A 21,890-nucleotide genomic window follows, 5' to 3' on the forward strand; every position below is an offset into this window, starting at 1 on the left:
GTTCATCAGAAAATTCATACAGGTCTAAAACAACATATTAAAGGGATAGTTCTCCCAAAAATGAAAATTCTGTCATCATTTACCCGGAATCATGTTTGTAACCAAACTCTTGGTGAGCACCATTCACTTCCATATAGGAAAAAATATCTTCCTTCGTTTTCATCAGAACAATGAAATTTATACAGGTTTGTAACAACATGAGAGTGAGTAAATTATGACAGAATTTTCATTTTTGCGCGAAACTATCCCTTTAACTTAAATTACATAGAAACAAAAAAACATCATTAAAGCATTCCAGGCTTTATCTAAAAAAAAACTCCAAAAAAAAAAAAAAAAACACGTTTTTTTCTTCCCAATGGCAGGGTTAAGCTGATTGGGTCATTTACTTTATTTATTATTTTATTTCCCCCTTCTCTATGCCAGAATAGCTCCTTCTAGTTTATTAGTTACATTTTGGTCATGTTAATTAAAAACAATCCTGCCTTTTAGGGTCAGTAATGGCGCGATCTCATTGGTTATTCGGGTTGTAGTCCCGCGTTCTGTACTTCCGCTTCCGGTGAGCGATGGAGGTTACGCCGAGTGTTGCATTTCTCTCTTTCTCGCACATTTCACAATGACGAAGACAGATTTAAGGTGTATGGATTTGACAACTTCATATTCGACTATGTCATGTCATCGAAATGTTCGCTAAACGGTCAAAGCAAATTATTGAAATCCGACGTTAAATTGTTGCGGTTGCATTAGCATAACGTTCTACTTTAAGCTCGATGTCAACAACATTGCGAGTGAACATTACAGCAAATCATTAAACCTTTGTCCGAACACTTTTTGTTTATTAACCGCTTGGTAAGATTTAGCTGTTATTTCTGACGTGTTTGTGCGATGTTTGAGATGGACCGAGAGGAATCAGACAGACTGATAGAGAAAGCTAAACTATGTCTTCGGTCGGGACGGAAGGAAAAAGCCCTACAGTTGCTGTACGAGGCTCAGAAGATTTACCCCAGCTCCCGGGCCAGAGGTTCGTGTTGTTTTTTGATTGACAAATCAGGTGTGTGTATATGTGTTTGTTGGTCGGTGTCCTGCTTGCGGAAATAGAAAGTGCAGCGTCGGGATGTTGGCCGTTATATAATCTGTGCTCGGGTCTCCCACAGCTGTCAATCATTGAAATGGATGAATTATAAACATGTCATGCTGATTTTCTATTCCTAAATTATTAACAGTATGCTTAATGTGTTATGTTTGGCATGATAGACTAACAGTGTACAGTCTTAAAATTAAGAGATGCTCAAAATTATTTGTTTTTTCCTAATATCGGTTTTAACAAACAACTATCGGCCGATACAGATGTTTGCGACTTGCGCACTTCAACGTTTGTCAGTAAAGTTGTCAAATAAAAATCAATAGCAAAGTTCTATCCTACATTCAAATCATAACATATTTAGATTAATTTTACCTTATAATGCTAACATTATCCAAATAGTTTTTTTTAGCTGTACTGTTTTTTTTTTGCTGTCAAATACTTCTTGACTTCAACAAGATTTAATTTTGTTTTAACACATATAACTCAAAACATTATATATGAATATGAAACATATAACTAAATGCTCTAACATCGATTTGTTATAGCTGTCGTTATTGTGCTATTGCCGATATTCAAATAGTTTTAAATCACTAAAAACGACCGATATATTTTGGTGGACAATACTTGATTTGCAAACCTGAAAACCTGATGCAAAAAGGCTCATTATGATTAAATGGTCATTCATTTAAAAAAAGCTATGTATTTAGGGTTTACTTAACACAAAAACTCTTGATGTGTGACCTTAACAATTGAAATAATTGCTGCGTCCAAAAGCTCTAAAATGCTGCCTTTTTCGATTTTTTTTTTTTTTTTTTTTTTTTTAGGTAATCAATTCAAAATCGATTCTCAAAGAGCAGAATCGAAAATTGTTTTCATATTTATTTCCGCAAACATTGAACGTAAGATTAACGTTAATCTAATTACTAGTCTCCTTCACTAGATGTCACCCTCTTTTTGGTCTTGTGCGATGTTACCAAGGAGCGAGAGGTGAGCCTGTCATTCATTCATTCAGTGCTTAAAATGGCGGTTCAGGTGCTTCATCGATGTTGATGCCACCTTCACATAAAAGTCAGAGGTATGGGAGCATTTTAGATTTCGTAAGCAAGACAACGACCAAAAGGGTTGTGGCATTTAATTTCTTTTTATATTTATTACCCACTTGAAAACTGCTGATAATACTTGTACTTTTTTATTAATATAGTATTTGTATCAAATCTATATTCATTGGGTTTAATCGAGAATCGAATCGATTTGATAGCTTGTGAATCGAAATCGAATCGATCTGAAACATCTGAATCGATACCCAGCCCTAATTTCAAACATGCTGCCTATGAAGTGTCTCCGAAAGCGTTTCTCTGAGCTGCCTTTATGTCTCTGAAGTCATTGCCTTATGAGACAGCGAGGCAACAAGTCAGCTGCCTTAGCTTTCGGAAGCAGCCCATAGGTTTGTTTGACTTCATGCGGCGCCGCAAGAATTGACAGTCGGATGACGTCAAAGTACCGCAAGAGCGATTCGTGAAATCATACGGATGAGTTTGCTTTTTAATCGCTCTCGTGGTACTTTGATGTCATCATGCGGTGCCGCAAGAACCGACAGCTGGAAGTCGAACAAGCCTATTATCATTGAGGCTTGTGTTTACCACTGTGCTTTGATAGGACATAGAAAATTGGGCATTTCATTCAGTAATATAACTGGCATCAGACTGACAGTTGTAGGGGGCAGAGTTAATGGATGCTTAAGCTAGGGCCACACCAAAATATTTTTGTTAAAATCTTATCAGATTTACAAAAAGCAAACATGATTAAACATGATAAAAAAATCTACGATTAAAAAAAAATTCTATAGTGTATGTGGAATTGCTGCTATGTGATCATCACAGCACACCACACATCTTCAAATTCCCTTTACAAACAATGCGAGTCTCGACCAAAAACACAGGAAATCTCGTGGAAATCTTGCTAAAGCCCGGTTCACACTGTAAGATTTCAGCCACGATTTAGCTATCTAGGACAAATTTTGAAATCCTAAAAGATTTCTGGAATCCCATTCTTTGATCGCTAGTTTGACATGTTCACAGACAGCCGATTAATGACCGTTGCAGAAGTACATTTTCAAGTTTATGAGGGCACATAAATAAAAAAAAGTACTTACTCGGATAAATTGTTTATGTAATTTAAAGTAATCCATGACTAGGCCTTAGTTTTATTAGGACATTTAAGTAACTTTTACAAACATACCTTACAAAGAAACGTTGCTGGTGTGCATCCTGAGACACAGCAATGTCACTAATATATGTTAAGATGTGTCAGTGCAAGATGCTTTTAAATTAAGGCAGCTCAGACATGCATTTTAGTCTGGGACTCGGATAAGCCCTGTCTGGGAAACCACCCCATTAATAAACAAATATTACATTGTTGTGATTTCATTGAAACTTTTAAAACAAAATAATAATCCATAAAATCTCTTTAGTACTAATCGATGCCATTGTGAAGAATGGTGGTCCCATGCCCCCTGATGAAGACCGTGTGTACACGCCACCACCCGGCTGGAGGAACTCCAATGAGAACGGCCCGGCTTCACATCAGAGGCCCGACACGCAAGATAGAGGAGAGGGGTCCGGCGATGACAGAAAGACTTACACGGAGGAGCAGCGTCAGGGAGTGCTCAGGTACTGTTAACGCAGCCAACACAAACTCCAACATTGATACTCAACCCTAAAACTGAGGGAAACTGATTCCTCCCTAAATCTGTGCAGGATAAAGAGATGTAAAGACTTCTATGAAATTCTGGGAGTACCAAAAGATGCTGATGATGACGACCTAAAGAAAGCCTACAGAAAGCTGGCTCTACGTTTCCACCCAGATAAAAACTTTGCCCCTGGAGCGACAGATGCTTTTAAAGGTATCTCGCACCTGCCATTTCTTTTGCTTAAGCTTGTATGGATGTAGCATCTTATCTGACATTGGGATTTTTTTGTCATGTTCCCTGTGCAGCTATAGGCAATGCATATGCTGTGCTGAGCAACCCAGAGAAAAGACAGCAGTATGATCAATATGGCGATCAGGGGCCTGTAGATACATCCGGTCAAACTTCAGCACAGTCCCGCCATGCTTACGGATTCCACCGTAACTTCACCAGAGACTTTGAGGCTGACATCTCCCCAGAGGAGCTTTTCAACATCTTTTTCGGGGGCAGATTCCCAACAGGTCTGAATATATATTTTATAGAAGTATCAGTATAATTTTGCTAATGGATGTAGATTTACATGTCTGACCCCAAGTATTACAAATGCATTGCTCTGGATATGAGTTGTTCTGATTGTAAAAGAGTGATGTATGCTGCTAATACTTTTCTAAGCAATTGAACTTTTTTTTTTTTTTTTTTGGATGATAAACCGAACGCACAGAAATACCAAAGTGTTAGCATAGTCCACATCATCTGTTTAAACAGAATATACAATTCTTATTGTCTTGTAGGCAACATCCACGTGTACACAAACCGAGGAGCCTCTTATGCTCAATTTTACCAGCCACGCAGACGTCGCACATTTGAGAGAAGAGAGGAGGATGTGGAGGAAAGCCACAGTCAGGTGAGAAGATCCTAACCATTGCTTAGTCATTGTACACATCATTACAAAGGTCAAAACGTCTCCCTTATATCAGTATTAACCTAGAGCCATTTTTATTGCAAGAAAATTGCTTGTTTTAACTTCCCTTTTGTTTGTAGAACAACTTCACAGCTCTCCTTCAACTCCTGCCGGTTCTGGTGCTTATTCTGATCTCTGTATTTACTCAGCTGATGGCCACCAACCCTCCATATAGCCTCTTTTACAAACCGTAAGTCACTAATGGTGCTTTTCCATTGCATAGTACCCCACGGGTCGGGTCAGTGTTTCCCATACAGTCATTTATTTGTCAATCTGCCACAAAGTTAAAATTGACCACCACAGATTGCGTTTATCACTACCTCTGTATCACATGACCCGCTGAGGCTCATTCAAGTTGAAAAAATGCAGTGCGTACATGCGGACAGGATACAAACAGGTGCACAAGACAGGATCAATGGTACATATAGATGTAAAGCTGTTTTTGATTCTTGGCAACAAAGAGCAGATGATGACATTATTTGGCTTGCTCTGTGGAGAATGAGGGTAAGCTAATCTTGCAGTGTGTCTGGCTTACAGGTCCATGGGTTTGGTGGTGTCCAGGGAAACCCAGCACATGGGTGTACCATACTATGTGGATAAGAGTTTTGAGAAGGAGTACCGTGGTGCTGCACTAGAGGAACTAGAGAAGACCATCGAGAGCGACTATGTTGACCATCTACAAAGCAGCTGCTGGAAAGAAAAACAACAGAGTAGGATTTCTCACACGTAACCCTATTTTCGATTAGATTTTCAGTACATCATTTGTTTAATTTGTGTAATAACATTGCTAAGATGACTGGATCTAATGCACTATTTATATAAATGTACACTTAAAACTCTTGGGGCTCTATTTTAACGATCTGAAACGCAAGTGCGAAGCGCAACGCGCAAGTGAGTTTGTGGGCGGATCTTGGGCGCTGTTGCTATTTTCCCGGCGGGAGAAATAACTCTTGCGCCGGGCGCAAATCAATAAGAGGTTGGTCTGAAGTAGGTTCATTATTCATAGGTGTGGTTTGGGCGTAACGTCAAATAAACCAATCAGAACGCTAGCCAACATTCCCTTTAAACGCAAGGGCGCAAGTTCCATGGCGGGTTGCTATTATTATGACGGATTTACCAGGCGCACGCCAGGACCGGTTTACAGCCGAGGAGACCCACGTTCTTGTACGGGGGAATCCCACGCTTGCCAGCATAAATCGGGCACGCCGTGTAACGGGAGGTGGATCTGCCTCAGGACTTGACGCCAGCAGAGGACATCGCTGCGTCCACCCTCACCGCTGAAAGGGTTTGGGGGCTTTGAAATCGGACCCAAGAAACGCAAGCAAGGTCCAACCCCAAAGTACTCTTACAAATCAAGTTCATATACATTAAGGTTTCTTATGAAAACATTTTAACTATTATTTACATAAAATAAACGTAATACAGCCACACAACAAAGTTATGAAAATATTTTAATCGTTATTTGCATGAGAATAAATAAAAAATATCACCACAATGCTCACCACTATGATTCTCCTTATCTCGTGTATTAATATTTTTAAGTGTAACAATTTATGATTTGCAAAAATAACTGTTGCATCTGTGTAGATTAGATAAGCAAAGTGTATGCGCGTTGTGCACCCTATACATTATGGTCAAGCATGCGCCCTTAAAATAGCATAATGAACCACGCGCAACGCGCCACTGACTTTAGACTAGTTTTTTTTGGTTAGTAGCGCAATTGTTTTTTGAAACTGCAAAATAGCATAAGAGATGGTTTGCGCCGCAACACGCCTCCTTTTTGCGCTGAACCGCCCAGGGAGCGCAAGTTCATTCCCTAGTTTGCTGACGTGCATCTGTGGAGGGAAAAACCCCGCTGTGCGCCGGCGCAAAATACGAATGATACATGCGTCACTGACAAAGTCAATTGCGCTGGGTGCAAGATAGGGCCCTTGGTTTCTTATGGTGCGTTCACATCAGACGCGGAAGTGATTTACATTAGGGCTGTAATGATAAATCGTGTGTCCCATTAAAAAGACCTAAAATCGTTTCTGCATCGCAAGGCTGCGATTCTGTGTTTAATGCGCAGCTTGTGCGTGTACAATGGCGTTTTGGTCAGTAAGAAGTCCTTATCAATCTAAAATCATTATGAGTCGGAGGCGTTTATAACGTGCATTTAAAAAAGCAACATATCGTTAAATAAAATCATTCAAAATATTTTTTATGTTCATTAAAATACCTGAAACAATCTGAAGAACGGCAATATAAATATTCCTGTAGACATTTCCTGGAATAGCGGCTGTAATGCTACTTCTTCTGTGGCACAATTGGAGTTTCTGCACGAGAGCGCCCTCTGGCTTTTGGATGTGGCAGTATTTCACCGTAATTCATTCAAATTCATTCATTGAGAAAACGCGCATTTGCACGATAAATTATTACAGCCCTAATTTACATGTTAAATCAATGCAAAAACACGAATATGCATCTTGCGGTCGAAATATCTGAACTTTGGTGGATTGTCGCATCGCGTTAACCAATCAGGAGCTTGCTCCAGCAATGACGTGATTACAGAAACCGAGCAGAGGCAGAAAAACAAAACAACAATGGAGTACAATCATCATCGCTACACGAGGCATCTTCGTACTTTAACAGGAATTAAAAGGATCTTGTTTAGAAGAAAGTGAGTGAGGAGGTCGAGCAATCTGAAAAGTTTACTCAATTTGAGCTATTTAAGCCCCTCCCATGACGCAAATTTACGCGTGAATGTCTCGAATGACTAAAATTTCACTTAAACTCAAAATGTTCAAGCGTCCAACTACGTGCGAATAACGCATTTTTTCCGCGTCTGGTGTGAACGCACAATTATAGCTTCATCGTTGGTGCGTATTACACAAAACCTTGTCAAGCTGTGTCACTAAAATAGATCATGCTATCCTGGTGCCATTAAATCCAGCAACATCTGCTAAATTCATAGGAGACTTCCAGATGTGCAGCATTAATTGAAAATGTTGAGTGAATTATAAACCTTAAATGTATACACAAGTCACAGTACGATTCCAAATGGACACCGGTTGGACCTTCATATTGCTCTTTTGCACTTCAATAAGTATTCTGTTGATCTTATTGTGTTACAGAGTCTGATCTAGCCAATCTCGGGCAGTTGTACCGCGACGAGCGTCTAAAGCAGAAGGCCGAGACCATGAAGCTGGATCACTGTGACAAGCTGCATCGCTACATGGGTCGACAGAGAGGAGACTGAGACCACGTTCCCCTTCCAAAAAGCACGGCCAACCTTATAAAGAAGCTTTTAGTATCGGTTATATATTTCAATTTACTTGGTGGGGTCACCTTTTTTGAAAAGAAGGGCGAGAGTTCAGGTGCCTGAAAATGGAGTGAAGGCTGACACAACAGCCGACACAGCTCAGATTCACACGAATGATTCAGGGTGTATTGTAGAAGTAAGTGATTTGGCTGTGATGATGCACAGCCTCCACACAGTGAAGGTGCGAGGTTGTGATTGGTTCGAATGCCTGGAATTTTTTCCTTACATTAAGGAGCGCAGGCTCCAGGCTGACTGACAGGATTAACTAATTGACAGGAGATTTTTGTGTTGACACTCCCGGGAGTGCTTTATTGTTAATAGGAATAATTTATTTAATAACGTATTTAACTTTTCCTCGATTTGTGCTGTGAATTACATTTGAAAAGACTATTAAAGCTTTTCATAGGACAAAAGCTATTTTTTGTTTTTGTAGAAAACAACAAAAAACCATTTCTTAATAACAAACCACTACACAACTTTTGAAAGCTCTGTTGAAGTAGCAAAATAATCTGTGTGTGCATTATTTCAGTCTTTTAGTCATTTGTTACGATGTTGTAAATTTTATAGTCGCTTAATACAAAACCTTTTTAGGCAACATTCAGACTTTTTTTTCATAAAGGGCGAAGAGTTCTCAGTGCCCTCACAAATTTGCTAAAACCCACGTTGTTTTATTCCCATGCAGTATTTGATTTATATTTTTTGGCACTTTATCTTTGAACTGTAATGGTGTATTGCATGCAACCCTTTCATGCATTCTCCTGCCTTTTAAATTTTTACATGTTTAGAGTTGTTAACACATCACAGTTTAATATCAGTGATTATAACCAGGCAAATAACCATTACTGAGCTGTTTTGAAGTAGATTTAATGTTTTACCTCATGTTACTGAACACTAGTACAACATGCTGAACTTCAGCACAAACTGAGCATGAATGTTGAGATGTTCAGAAGACGTCCTGATGTGGGATGAAATGTTTAAAGAGAGCGATGTGGAGTTTGTGCCGGTGGTGGTATTGTGATTTTGTTCCATGCAGTACCTGAACTGTTGAAAGTTTTGTTTGGATTGAGTGTGCCGATAAAATAAAACATGAATCATATGCTAGGTCTCTGTAATCTTTCATGTGTTGGCTATATTGTCTGTAAGAATCTTACTTAATTGTCAATGGCTATACATTTATATTAATTTCTTCTTTTGACACACAAATCTATAAATTAAAAGATTTAAAAACCAAACAATTTGGTGAAGCATCTGATGTGCCTAAAACTTGTGCACAGTACTGTATCAGTAAAATACTGTATGGATCTTGTTGTCAACCCTGTAATAAGGCCTTTGAATTTTAATCAACCTGCCATTTGTCACAGGTTTTTTCTCCATCCATCGACACCTATAAAGGCACTATTCATACAAAAAAAAAACTGGTAACACCTTACAACAAATACATAAGGACAGACATATATACACACTCATATAATGAGGCAGTCCCATCCCATGACTCCAGTCAGACCCTTGAAACATGCCTGGTATGGTTCAGGCAAATTGTGTTTTTATCACTCTCAGTCATTTGCTAGGTATTTTATGAATCCACCCATTGGTCAGTCCTGTTCATTTCTTCATCTTCAGGTCTGCTTCTATAGCGCAGCGTCGCCCCCTGGTGCCCCCATCCTGCAGAGGCAGCGAGAAAAGCCCATGAATGATGGATGTTCAGGGTTAATACATTAACACGTTTTATAATATTAGTTTGTATGTAGACACACAGAAGCATAAAAAATAAATGTTTGTGCTATAAGTTTCCCTAACCCAGGGTTTCCCAAACTGGGGTTCACGAGCCCCTGGTGGTTTGTGAGGGAATGGAAAACTGAATTAAAGCAATAGTTTGCCCAAAAATGAAAATTACCCCATAATTTACTCAGTCCATCCCTCAAAACAGACAGACAGAGTGGGTATACCCAAAGTGTAAAATGGCAAAAAGGTTAAGACAAAATACAAAATTGTCTTATCAATGTGAGGTCACACTGCATAAAGCCCCGCCCACTTACAGTCCTGCATTACCATAGTTTTCACCCTCAACGAGTTGTACTCTGTCCACTAGATACTATTGTCTCAGACTGTATTAATCAGATCTATTTTAACCGAAAGCGCTCACTATCTGTTTGTAATGAAGTGAGGAGCTGAAGCTTATTTGCATTTAAAGGTACAGACATTAAAACAGCACGTTTTTGCTCCCATCCAAATTTTGGACATGAGATAATAAATGATATGCGGGGTATTTTGAGCTGAAACTTCACAGATACATTCTGGGCACACCTGAGACTTATATTACATCCTCTAAAAAGGCCATAATAGGTGCCCTTTAATACTAGCAAGTACTTTTGTAAGTTATGTAAAGTAAACCTCACAAATTTTCAAACCTGGCTACGGCCATGAACACTACAATATATCAGAAAACTGAAAACAAAAAAAATCAATACATTGTAAATGTGTATTGAACCGCAAGTTAAAATTTATAAAATGATGTTAAGTGTAAAAACAGTTCATTGCTTGTTTCTGCTTTTTAATGTTTTTTTTCTGAAGTGCAGTTGGTTTAGAGCAGGGTTCCCCAAATCTTACCCTGAAGGGCCGGAGCACTGCAGAGTTTAGGTCCAACCCTAACCAAACACACCTGAGCAAGCCAATCAAGAGCCGTTTCTCAATAACTCGGACTTGTGTCCTTCGTAGTTCGAACTTGCAAGTTTAGACTCGGAAAAAAACGAACTCCTGACGCGAAAAGCATCCTGGGAAACTTCGCTGTCATAAGTCCACACAAGTCTCCTCGGATGCATCCTCGATAAAATGGGCGGATCAAGAACACATCCGGGGATTTTATGTGAACTTGGGCTTGATGCGAACTTTGATTTGGAACAGTACTTGGTCTGCGACTGATGACGTTTCACAAGTCCACAAGAACACAAGTACAGACAAGAACGCATATTGAGAAACGGCTAAGATCTTCATGATCACTAGAAAATCACAGGTGGGTAAGTTTGATTAGGGTTGGACCCAAACTCTGTAGTGCTCTGGATTTTCATTTCTTTGTATGATGGTCTAATATCACTTCTGGTGTGTCAGTAAGAGGTGGAAACAGCAGAGAGCAGATACTCACAAAGAGAGAGAGAAGAAATGCAGGAGAGGCCATGGGAACACAGTCCTGTGAGAGGAAAGGTCACCATTAGAGAAATAGAGAGAGAGAGCAAGAAAGAAAGAAAGAAAGAGAAAAAAAGGCCTCAAATACATACACAAACACTCAAAACATGTTGTTACATCTAACAAGAAACATTTTATATGGGTTCACCACTAATAAAGTTTCATTCTCTCTCTCTTCTCTCTCTCTCTCTCTTTCTCTCTCTCACACACACACACACACACACACACACACACACTACTATTAAAAATGCAAAAGCAGTTGAAAGGTGGATATTAAAAAGGAAAAGAAAGGAAATATAAATCACGTTACTAAGGTGAGTGAGAAACTTTTGTGAAAACCCAGCTAAAGTCATTTTTTGTTTTTACTGTTTACTGTGAAAATATAACCTTGATATCTTTTATACCTACTGAGCCAACATGCCAAAGATTGATCCTACTATAAATAGATGATGAGATTTTAGCCTGGATTTCACAAACAGGGTCACATTTTCAACTACACTCCTGTGTATTTAAGTACTGTAGTGTGTGATCTATTTCATTACTCTTTAATTCCAGTCCAGTGGTCCAAAATCTCCTGACATGTCAAACTGTACTGCCTCATATAAAGTGTTTCACCTTGTCATTAGGGTCCTGTTTACGGCTGGCCTCTCTCCCGCGCAGGCTCTTGGCACTGATGCCTGACTCTGACGTCTGCATGATCAGCTGCGTGGCCAGAAACTGCTGAATCTGCTCCAGCACGTCCCTCTGCATCTCCACGGCCATGTGAAACACGTCGTGATCGGAGCTGTTGTACATCACAGCGTTCTGGAACATCAGCATGATATCACGCTGAAACTCGGCTGTGGTGCGGATCAGACCGTTCTCTATGTTCTTCTTGATGGTGGACAAATCCATTGGCCTAAGAAGACGTCAGAGAATCAAACTGTGCCTTAAAATGTGCAACTTTGTTTGATGTGTTCATCATCATCATCACAAGAAGTTATGGTAGGATATATTGAGTGGCTCCTCCCCTTTTAAAATAGCACTTAATTTACCTCACAGCAGTGGCGGCTCGTGACTGCTCATCCGAGGGGCGCAAATTGAAAATAAGTGTGACATGTGTGTTGCTTGCATTTTCAAAATATGTGTTTGTTGCATCATGTATACTATGTGCATCATGTGTTTTGTCAAAATAAGTGCCTGCTGCACATGCCTCAAAACCGTTTTTGATAAAAGAGACGCTCACGTTCACTAAATTCATGCAAGACACTCCCTTAACAGTAAACTTTGATTACGCATGAGATTATGCGAGTATCTGGCAAACGCGAGCGTCTCTTTTATCATAAACCCTTTAGACGCGACTGAAGCAGGCACTTATTTTGACAAGACACGTGATGCACACAGGATCTCTCGACACGCAGAACACATGACGGGACATGTTGTGACAAACTTCGCATCGAGCGCCCACGAAAAAAGAAGTCACCGGCCGCCACTGCCTTACAGCCTTTGTAAATGTTTTGCAGCACGCTGGTTTATAGATTTCCTTAAGGCTGAAATTGCATTAACCTATAGTTTTGAGACCTGTACTATTATAAAAAAATATAATAAATGACACTTTCTTTTGATTGGTAGCGAATCCCTTGCACATGTGCTGTTGCTGATGTGAACATTTAAGTGATTTGCTCTTACCTATGAACAATACTGTGATAACCCGGGGCAATGTCATCTGTCACCGGTTGCAGGAAGACATTTGCATACCTGTCCAGAGTGACCAATTACCACAATTACCAAAGTTAAATTGTACGCACATGTAGGTGCCAAGGGCAGGGTCTGATACACAGGGTTTGGTAGCGAAAACTCCTACCTGTGATTGGCTGCTGCTCGCCACACCAGCATAATGGATTTCTTCCAGATCTTCTGAGCCTGAATGGCTTCTTGATCTTCACTGCAGATAGAGCTGAGGACAAAAAGGACGGGCATTATGGCAACATTTAGTTATTAACTCATTCCCCGCCAGCCATTTTTTGAAAAGTTGTGATTTTTACAAAAGTTTCACAAAATGCCTTCCAGGAAAATTTTCTGGTTACACTTTATTTTGATAGTCCACTTTAGACATTCTACTAACTATAAACAACTTTGCAACTACATGTCAACTAACTTTCAATAATTTGCAACTATACGTCAACTAACTGTCATTAGAGTATTAGTAGATTGTAAGGGTTGGGGTTAGGGAAGAGGTTTGGGTTAGTGGAATAAGTTGACATGCACCTGCAAAGAAACTTATAGACAGTTGAATTTCGGGTGAGATATCATCACAATAAAGTGTTAGTAGATATTAAGCAGACAGTCTACTAATTCTCTAAAGATTGGTAGTTGATAAGTAGTTGCAAAGTTACTTATAATTAGTAAAATGTCTAAAGTGGACTATCGAAATAAAGTGTTACCAATTTTCTTCTTAAAATATTTACATTTACAAATATATCAAACGAAATAACAGACCCTCTGCTTTCAAACAAACAATAAAAAAAAAAAAAAACGTTTCATCCATCTATATTTTTTCTTTGCTTATAAACTCTTAAATATGGGTATTTTTCTTAAAGAATACACATTTTTTAGCAAAAAGCTAACATAATTGCATTTTTATGAAGGAAATTTGTTTGAGATCAGATTCAGAACGATTATCAAAACATACACAGAGTTAAAATTACTAAATAATACTTTTTATAAGTTGTGTAAGTATGCCATCTAGTGGATAATCGCTGTATTACAGATTAACATAAAACCTCATCAGGAACAAATTTTTTATGCAAATGTTTTTTCTTAATTGACGAGATAACTCATCACTGGTGGGGAAAGAGTTAAAATGTAAGTTACAGTGCAACATTTCTTATATTTGGGAATACTTTATATGCCTCAACGTACAACTGTGAGGAAGCAGGGCTGCTTGGAATTGAGTCGGCTGTGGTGTGAAGCTGTAGGGAAGAGGATGCAGTGTGCATGCTGTAGCCGTCCTCGCTCTCACTGGCTGGAGGGTCCAACTCTGTTTCCCCTTCAGCCTCAGACAGATAAACTCCCTCTCCATCCTCGTCTCCCCCACAATCCTCTGCTCCGTCCCCATCTAGTCCGGCTTTTATCTCCATCACGCTGCTCTCTTCTGTATCGCTTACAGCCTCCTCCTCCTCCTCTTTCACTTCCTGTTAACAAGGAGCGTTAAAAATACTACACAGGACAGACTACACATTACTCTCTGGGTTCATGTGTGCATCGTACATTGTGCATTAGTGTAAGTACAGTCACAGCATCACCACACCTTTGAGTGCTGTTTTACCGCGGGATCATCTTCTGACTGTGTATCTGGAAGACAGTAGAAGATCTGTTAGTTATTTTTGGGCATGTGTGTAAACAAGACACTGCTGTTATAATTTACTCAGATGGTGCATTTGATTGGCTGAAATGTTTGATGGGAGGGACAGAATGGGAGAGAATTGGATTATAGTGAAGAGAGAAGAGTAAATAGTACCTTACCTCTATATGCATTTACTGTATGCCGTATATAAGCACAATAAACCAACTTTTAAACATCACCGTGCATTAGTTACATTAACTATTATTTTAATTTACTACAATTGTAAATGCAACTTGATGTACCGGATTGAGACTGTGTCCACTCATCACTCTCACGTTTAATCACAGCATGCACCGGTTCTGATCTTTCCTCTTTAGCCTTGTCAGTGTATTCTGATCTGGGGTTGTCTGATTCTGTGTGTGTCGGGACGGTGTCTTGAGGTACTGTGAAGGAGGGAGTCGGATACACCTGTGCTCCGCAGCCAATGCTTGAACCACATGTGTCAGGATCCTCTCTCTTCCCTTCTAACAGGTGCAGAGGATTTGGGTCTAGGTCATCTGTAGTGCCGGGCGGCTCAGGACCAATGGGCCTGAAGGTACTGGGTTCCCAGGGCCCTGTCAGGTTGTGACCCGTATCCTCACACAAGGACAAAGCAGCTTCCACTGCTGCGGCATCCAGCGCCTCTACATTCTCATTTCCCTGTGTGAATAGTGTAACACATTTACTGATGCACAACGTCTGATTATTATAGTTTCTAATTCAATTTTTGTTTCTTTTATAAATCTAGGACTATAATTTATCCTTGCACAAACTCAAATTAAGAGAATCATTATTGCCATGTCTCATGACAACTAGTCATGAGACATGCAAGAACCAATAAAAATCAATATCACTGACGTGTACAAAATATGAATTGTTTTCTTCTCACAAACATATCACTACACTTCAGAAGATATTTCCTAACCCACTGGAGTTTTTTGGATGACTTTAATGATAGATGTTTGTGCTTTTTTTGGACCATGTTGGCTCTTATGTAAGAAGATAAAATGCACCATTTTATGAAGTTATTATAAAAATGTTTATGTTTAACTGAAGAAAAAGGACGAACATCTGTCATTTGCATTTTCATATTTGGGTGAACTATTTCTTTTATAGTGACTCAGATTAGCATTTCATTCAACATGTTACAGCTTCTTTGTCAACAATACAAAATCATGTAAACTAAACCATAGTAAATAGAAATCAATAAATAATTATCAGTGCCTATTATAGCAATAATGCTGTAATATTTTCATTCAGATGTCTTTAATGTACCTTTTCCTCAATAATAGCTATAATGTCCCCGACTGTCTCCAAGTCCAACTCCTCTCCCATATAAGACACAGTCACCAGGTCATCTTCCCCTAAAACTGCTTCCTTATTATCTACTGGTGCTCCATCACCTCCTATTCAAAGTAACAGACAAATATCAAAGACATTAATTATTGCCGCTGACCACAAAAAATAAGTAGCATGGGTATATATCTAGCAATAGCCAAAAATACATTTTATATTATTGCATATTTATGAAAAAAAAAACATTAGGATAATAAGTAAAAATCATGTTCCATGAAGATATGTTGTACATTTCATACCGTAAATATATCAAAAATGTATTTATCATTACTTATATGTGTTGCTAAAGACTTTTTTTTGACAACATCAAAGGCGTTTTTTCCAATATTTTGAGATTCTAGATTTTCAGATTTTTAAATAGTTGTATCTCTACCTTAAGCAATATTATATACACAGCAAGCAATTTTGGGTTTAAAAGACATAGCCGTCCAAACACCACCCAGACATCTAGGCCAAAACAAGGCAGAATTTGGGCTGTCATTGCATTACACTGCCTGTCACACTACTGTATATGGCTGATCTAACCAGATACCTACAATATTTGAAATAAATAAATGAAACCAAACTGCTTGTGAACACTGTCGACTACTTACATAATGCAATATCATACAACTCATTATTTTGGCAAAAACGACAAATGTAACCAAATTCAATGTTATTTTTTGCTAAAAGTGGGTAACTCGTAGCTGGACTACATTATAATTGCATGGGTTTTCAACAGAAGGTCTAAGGACCCTTGGGGGTCTGATAATTTGATAATTTGATACATGTACTGGGGTGCCTGGTTCTCCTCTCTATTTACCGGCATGAAAATAGTTGAATACCTCTGGTATATCGAATGTTTATCGAATGTAAAAAGCTAACATAATTGCATTTTTATGAAGGAAATTTGTTTGAGATCAGATTTAGAACGATTATCAAAACATACACAGAGTTAAAATTACTAAATAATACTTTTTATAAGTTGTGTCTTTTTATAAGTCTGTAGTGGTATTACTGAGGGTCCTCCAAAAACAGTTTTTTATTAGATATAAAACAAAAGTGCATTAAGAGGCTAATGATAAAAACAAAACTTAATTAAAATGAAAAGCATAACGTTCCCACGATAAACTATTCAGTTAAAATGATATGTAGTAGGCCAAAAATTATTTTAAAATCCTTGTAATGGAACCATCATAACAAAGTATGTGAACCCAGTCTTACTTTGATACATGTACTGGGGTCCCTGGTTCTCCTCTCTATTTACTGGCATGAAAATAGTTGAATACCTCTGGTATATCGAATGTTTAGTTAACATCAGTGTTGGGTAAGTTACTCAAAAAAAGTAATTAATTACTAGTTTCTAATTAAATCTTCAATCATGTAATTATATTATTGTACAAATTACTCTCTCCAAAAAGTATTTAATTACTAATTATTTTCAAAATCCTATTTTAATAAAATAATACAAAGGTAGGCTTGAAATGGCACGAATAAATCATAAAAGTAAATAAATTATTCTGGTCACACTTTTTAAGGTCCAATTATCACTATTAACTAACTATTAACTACTTTTGCCGCAATATACTCTTAATTACTGCTTATTCATACTTAGTAAAGTAGTTGTTAAGTTTTAGTATTCGTAGGAATTAAGTAGGATTAAAGTAATGTAGCATAAGGTTTTGCAGAATCAGGCATTAATATGTGCTTTTTAAGTATTAATTAACATCCAATATCTCAGTATATTATTAATGCTAATAACTAACCAGTTAATAGTGAGAATTGGAAACTACACTAGAGTGTTACTATTATTCTTATTGACTCACCAAAGTATTTAAAGTGATAATGATACATTTAAATTTTGATTAAATCCACTATTGTACTATTGTGGATCAAAACCTTTCATAAAAGTTGTCTTAAAACCAATACCCAAGACCTGTTCTTGTCTTAGGACAACTTTGATTAACTTTTTTGATCCACTTCAAATGTTGCCTAGTGTAAATAATTGTTCTACAGTCCATACACAGTATTTAGTTACACCCAACACTGGTTAACATAGATAATAAAATGCTAGGTATAAACTGAAGGTGAAAGATAAGCAATGGGGAGAGAAAGAGAGCTAATGTCATCATGAGACCTGTAATGAGCGGGACAGCAGTGTCAGTAGTGCTGGGAGTGGAGTCTGCAGCGGCCATTGAGCTCAACTGAGAGGGAAACTGGGTGGGGCCAGCTTCCAGCAGACGAGACAATGTGGGAGCACCTAAAATACACATACACGGCCCACACAGAGAGCGGACTGGACGTTAATGTAGAACAATAATAGAATCTTTTATACGAAAAAAAGACTTGTATGTAATAAAGATGCTGCTCATACAATTTTTTTCTCTGAAATTGTTAGACAAGTGTGTAATACCTGTAGCGGCCTGAGAGGCTGGTATTGAAGACGTCATCTGAACATCTTGAGACGCTGTAAGCTGGCTAGATAAAGCTTCTCCCTCAACTGCCTGCAATATGGATTTCATTCAGATGAGCAGATGAACAATCCTTTTTATTTTAGTACTTACAGATGTGATGCAACAAGTGTCCACTGACTAACAATTCATCTGTCTGCACTGAGCATAAAACTGCTATGCAACATGACAGCCAATTAGAAGATATTTAAAGTTTAATGTATATTTCTGATAATGTATATGTTATATTTTAGGTGACAAATACTGACCAGTCTAGGGCTGGTGGGCAGAAGACTGCCTTTCTTCAGCAGTTCTGAGAGGAGCGGGGAAGGGGGCGGTGTGATTTTCTGCCCCAAAAGCTTCTTCTGTGTTGATTCATCTAGAAGTGAACCTAAACTCGACTCTACCACTCCAGGGCCTGCCAGCTCCGCCAGGGGCACAAAAACGGTCAACCCTGCCCCCTGCACCCGATCAAAATGAATTTCAGAATGAGATGATATAATAGAATTAAAGTAAAAAAACCTACTAAAAACTCACAGTGGTGCTGGCATCTTCAGACGACTCTCCAATGGGAAAATCTAGGCTGGGAGAGCAGGACCCAGAGGGGGAGCGTAGAGTCACACAGGGCACACGTTTAGGAGTGTTCTTCAGTGCCTGTCTGGCTGAAAAGAAAAATTAGATGAATAACTTTTACGATGAAACCTCTAATGAAATCCTGTGTGAATGTTGTAAATAGTACTGTATTATTACTACATTATTCCTTTAATTAAATATAGACTGGAATGGAAAAAATCTTGAGGTGGGAATTTAAATATAACATAATATAAAGTCTACAATATAGTGATTTTGTTAAAAAAGCACAAAGTTTAATAAAGTGAGAAAATATAACTATTGTGAAAAAACTTGGTGGGCTTCTTTTTAGTACCCTGGTATGCTGCATCTGTTGCCTTTCTCTTCACATCAGCTTCCTCTTCCTCTTGTTTTCTGTTCCTAATGGAGATCAAGTTTTTAAACCCCCATACTGACATACACATACATAACAGACCGTATAATTTGGGTTGTCAATGGATATAGCTGTTGATTTTATTCTTACCGTATAATTTGCTCCCATAGCTCCTCAAGTTTGGTGTCCAGGTGACCCGCCTGGATGAGCTCAGCTTCTCTCTTCAGTTTCCTAGAGAATACAGTAACGATGGACAGTCGGGAGGGACTTGTATTTGGGTTAAGAATGCGCTAAGCAGGTTTGTTACCTGTGCTTCTCTTGGGTCTCTTTGATCAGTCGTTTTAACTCTTCTATTCTCTCTGCTGTCAGCCTGCGGACGATCACGTCCTCCACCGTCTCAACCACCTCCCCTTTCTCACCTCGCTTTCTCCTGCAAACAAGCACACGCACACACACAGTCTAATAAGTGCTGTCAGGATTGAATGATGGAACGGCTGTAAGAGGATAGCAGGAAGAGGGCTGGCTTACTTTGGGGCCTCAGTTGTCTCCAGGAGCTCAGAGTATTGGGATGCACAATGCTGCAAGACAGTGAAGGTGAGAAATTCTGTATTATAAGTGCATATTATAAAATGTCTTAATCATGTGACTTAATCAATCTTAATCAGTGTGACTCATGTGCAACTACTAGCAAGGTTTGGATGACCACAGAAAGTCATCCAGAAATAAAGTCTCACCCTACAAAAATGTCAGTAAATGAGCCAGTGTTGCTGTGTGGGGCTCAATTTTTACTAAATAGATTAACGCCTTCTTTTTAAGCTTTTTTGAGTGTGTAAAAATTTTAAATTGTTACAACTCTGCCCATACCTTCTGTGAGAACCAGTCAGGTGGTCGTCCGGGTTCGGCAAATGGCTTAATGGCTCGGCTCACAGACACCCTGAAACAACCGTTGTACAAAAATGATACTGCTTGAGTATTTGGTGAATTGCACGATATATAAGTGAAAATTTGAGATTTTAAGAAACAATTATTTGCCCATTCAAATCTCACTTATGTGATTTACAACTTTTTTAAGGCACATCTGTACAAATTTTGTACAGATATAAGTATTTTATTATTTATTTTACCCATAGATAATCATTGGATTATGCAGCAGACAATTTCGTAGTTATTTTATAATTATCAGTTTGTTATATCTGCCTTTTCATGCCATAGTCGATATGGAGATGGTTTTAAAACGATAAAATAAAATCTGCAAAAAAATCACCAGTTTTGGTCTCCACTCTTCATGACAGAGGAGGCAAGGCAAAGCTTTTCTCTAATTGACCAAGGTTCTGTTGGGCCCAGCAGCAATTTATGTTCTGTTTAAAGAATAAAAGAAGCATACTTAATTCAATTCATGCATTTCAGCATTGACGAAGCGTATGTTTACGTGCTACATTGCAATATGGACAATTAATTTCTATTCATGACAGTAGTATATCTAAAGATGATGCATTACTAGAAATGGCAGTTTGACAAATACTAACGGGGCCATTTTATATGATCATTGCATTAAGTTCTTGCGCTAGCAGAAGATAATTTGATGACTAATGAAGCTAGTTACAATGGATGTCTCAATGATAAATGTATCGTAACGTCTCAAGCGATTCAGCCAATGGGCGCGTCATTCCCATCATGACTTCTGCCTGTCAAATCGCGCAACACCTATGCACGCGCCCCATAGCATCTATCCTGCACGCGCTTGACATGCATCTTATATAATATATTCTCTGTCACATACATGTGTATAACCCAAATGCAGTATATATAAAGAGAAACAAAGAGGAATACTCACTTCCAACTCCGCTCGCCATTTTGTCATGACTGGACTGTTTCTATTGCTTCTTTGGCATGACAAGTGTCTGGCTATTAAATGTAAACGCGCGCGCATATCCGGTGTGAATTTTTCAACAATAATTTTGCACCGCTCTATTTTATTTGCTCACAAGTGTCTTATCTATTTCATAAAATATTGTTTTGAAGTGTTTTTTATTAGTGATTTGGGGTTTAAATCTCTTAAATTTGAATGTTATGCGGTGTATAACAAGCTTTTAATAACTGCATTTTTATTGCTATTTTCTGCGTACTAAATTCAGTTATGAATAAAGTTTTTTCCTGTCATGATTGGCGTATTATATGCCTTTAAGGGAAAATAAATACATTTAAAAATTATTAATTCTGTATCAACACATACTGATTTCTCTTTTAACGTATAAGCATGTTTACCTATTAAACATTTTGCAGTTTTATATTCATTTTTTACGTTGACATATCTGTTGACATAATGACACAAAGAGTGAATGTAAATGTTTCCACAGAAATTAAGCACATTTGTCAGCAATTAAAAAAGTTATTATGATTGAAATATGCAATGTCTTGCTTTACATGAACATTTTCTTTTATTTTAGCTTTTATTTTGACTGTTAACTCCTTACCGGAAATGAAACGTATTCCTAAAAAACAATTTTATAACATTTTCCTATTTTTAAGGTATTTAAACAATTTATTTGGTATAATATGAATATTAAATATTATGCCAAATAAATTAAA

General features: G+C 38.1%; 2 protein-coding genes across 4 annotated transcripts; one reads left to right on the forward strand and one right to left on the reverse strand.

Moving 5' to 3' along the window:
* The first annotated feature begins 551 nt into the window (after positions 1-551).
* On the forward strand, positions 552-9,125 carry dnajc18 (DnaJ (Hsp40) homolog, subfamily C, member 18). 2 transcript variants are annotated; one of them, XR_010544107.1, is made up of 9 exons: positions 552-1,018; positions 3,552-3,750; positions 3,838-3,983; positions 4,076-4,288; positions 4,559-4,671; positions 4,809-4,918; positions 5,266-5,438; positions 7,842-8,177; positions 8,218-9,125. XR_010544107.1 is itself a non-coding variant. In XM_065287162.1 (8 exons), exons 1-8 carry the CDS (start codon positions 883-885, stop codon positions 7,964-7,966), a joined length of 1,215 nt encoding a protein of 404 aa, XP_065143234.1. In that variant the 5' UTR covers positions 552-882; the 3' UTR covers positions 7,967-9,125. The 2 variants fall into 2 exon arrangements, 1 of the variants encoding a protein (XP_065143234.1); XM_065287162.1 differs by having other exon boundaries at positions 7,842-9,125.
* brd8a (bromodomain containing 8a) lies at positions 8,878-21,226 on the reverse strand. 2 transcript variants are annotated; one of them, XM_065287160.1, is made up of 20 exons: positions 21,136-21,226; positions 20,566-20,659; positions 20,166-20,235; positions 19,830-19,879; positions 19,609-19,731; positions 19,452-19,532; positions 19,284-19,348; positions 18,896-19,020; positions 18,628-18,819; positions 18,322-18,412; positions 18,046-18,168; positions 15,849-15,979; positions 14,837-15,233; positions 14,499-14,542; positions 14,111-14,382; positions 13,053-13,145; positions 12,878-12,946; positions 11,825-12,107; positions 11,169-11,213; positions 8,878-9,691 (listed from the first exon to the last, which is right to left on the reverse strand). In XM_065287160.1, exons 1-20 carry the CDS (start codon positions 21,152-21,154, stop codon positions 9,632-9,634), a joined length of 2,427 nt encoding a protein of 808 aa, XP_065143232.1. In that variant the 5' UTR covers positions 21,155-21,226; the 3' UTR covers positions 8,878-9,631. The 2 variants fall into 2 exon arrangements, with proteins under 2 accessions (XP_065143232.1, XP_065143233.1); XM_065287161.1 differs by lacking the exon at positions 11,169-11,213.
* Between the last annotated feature and the right edge of the window lie 664 nt (positions 21,227-21,890).

Source organism: Paramisgurnus dabryanus, chromosome 18 (genome assembly GCF_030506205.2).
Source record: "Paramisgurnus dabryanus chromosome 18, PD_genome_1.1, whole genome shotgun sequence".
In the NCBI taxonomy this organism is placed as follows: domain Eukaryota; kingdom Metazoa; phylum Chordata; class Actinopteri; order Cypriniformes; family Cobitidae; genus Paramisgurnus; species Paramisgurnus dabryanus.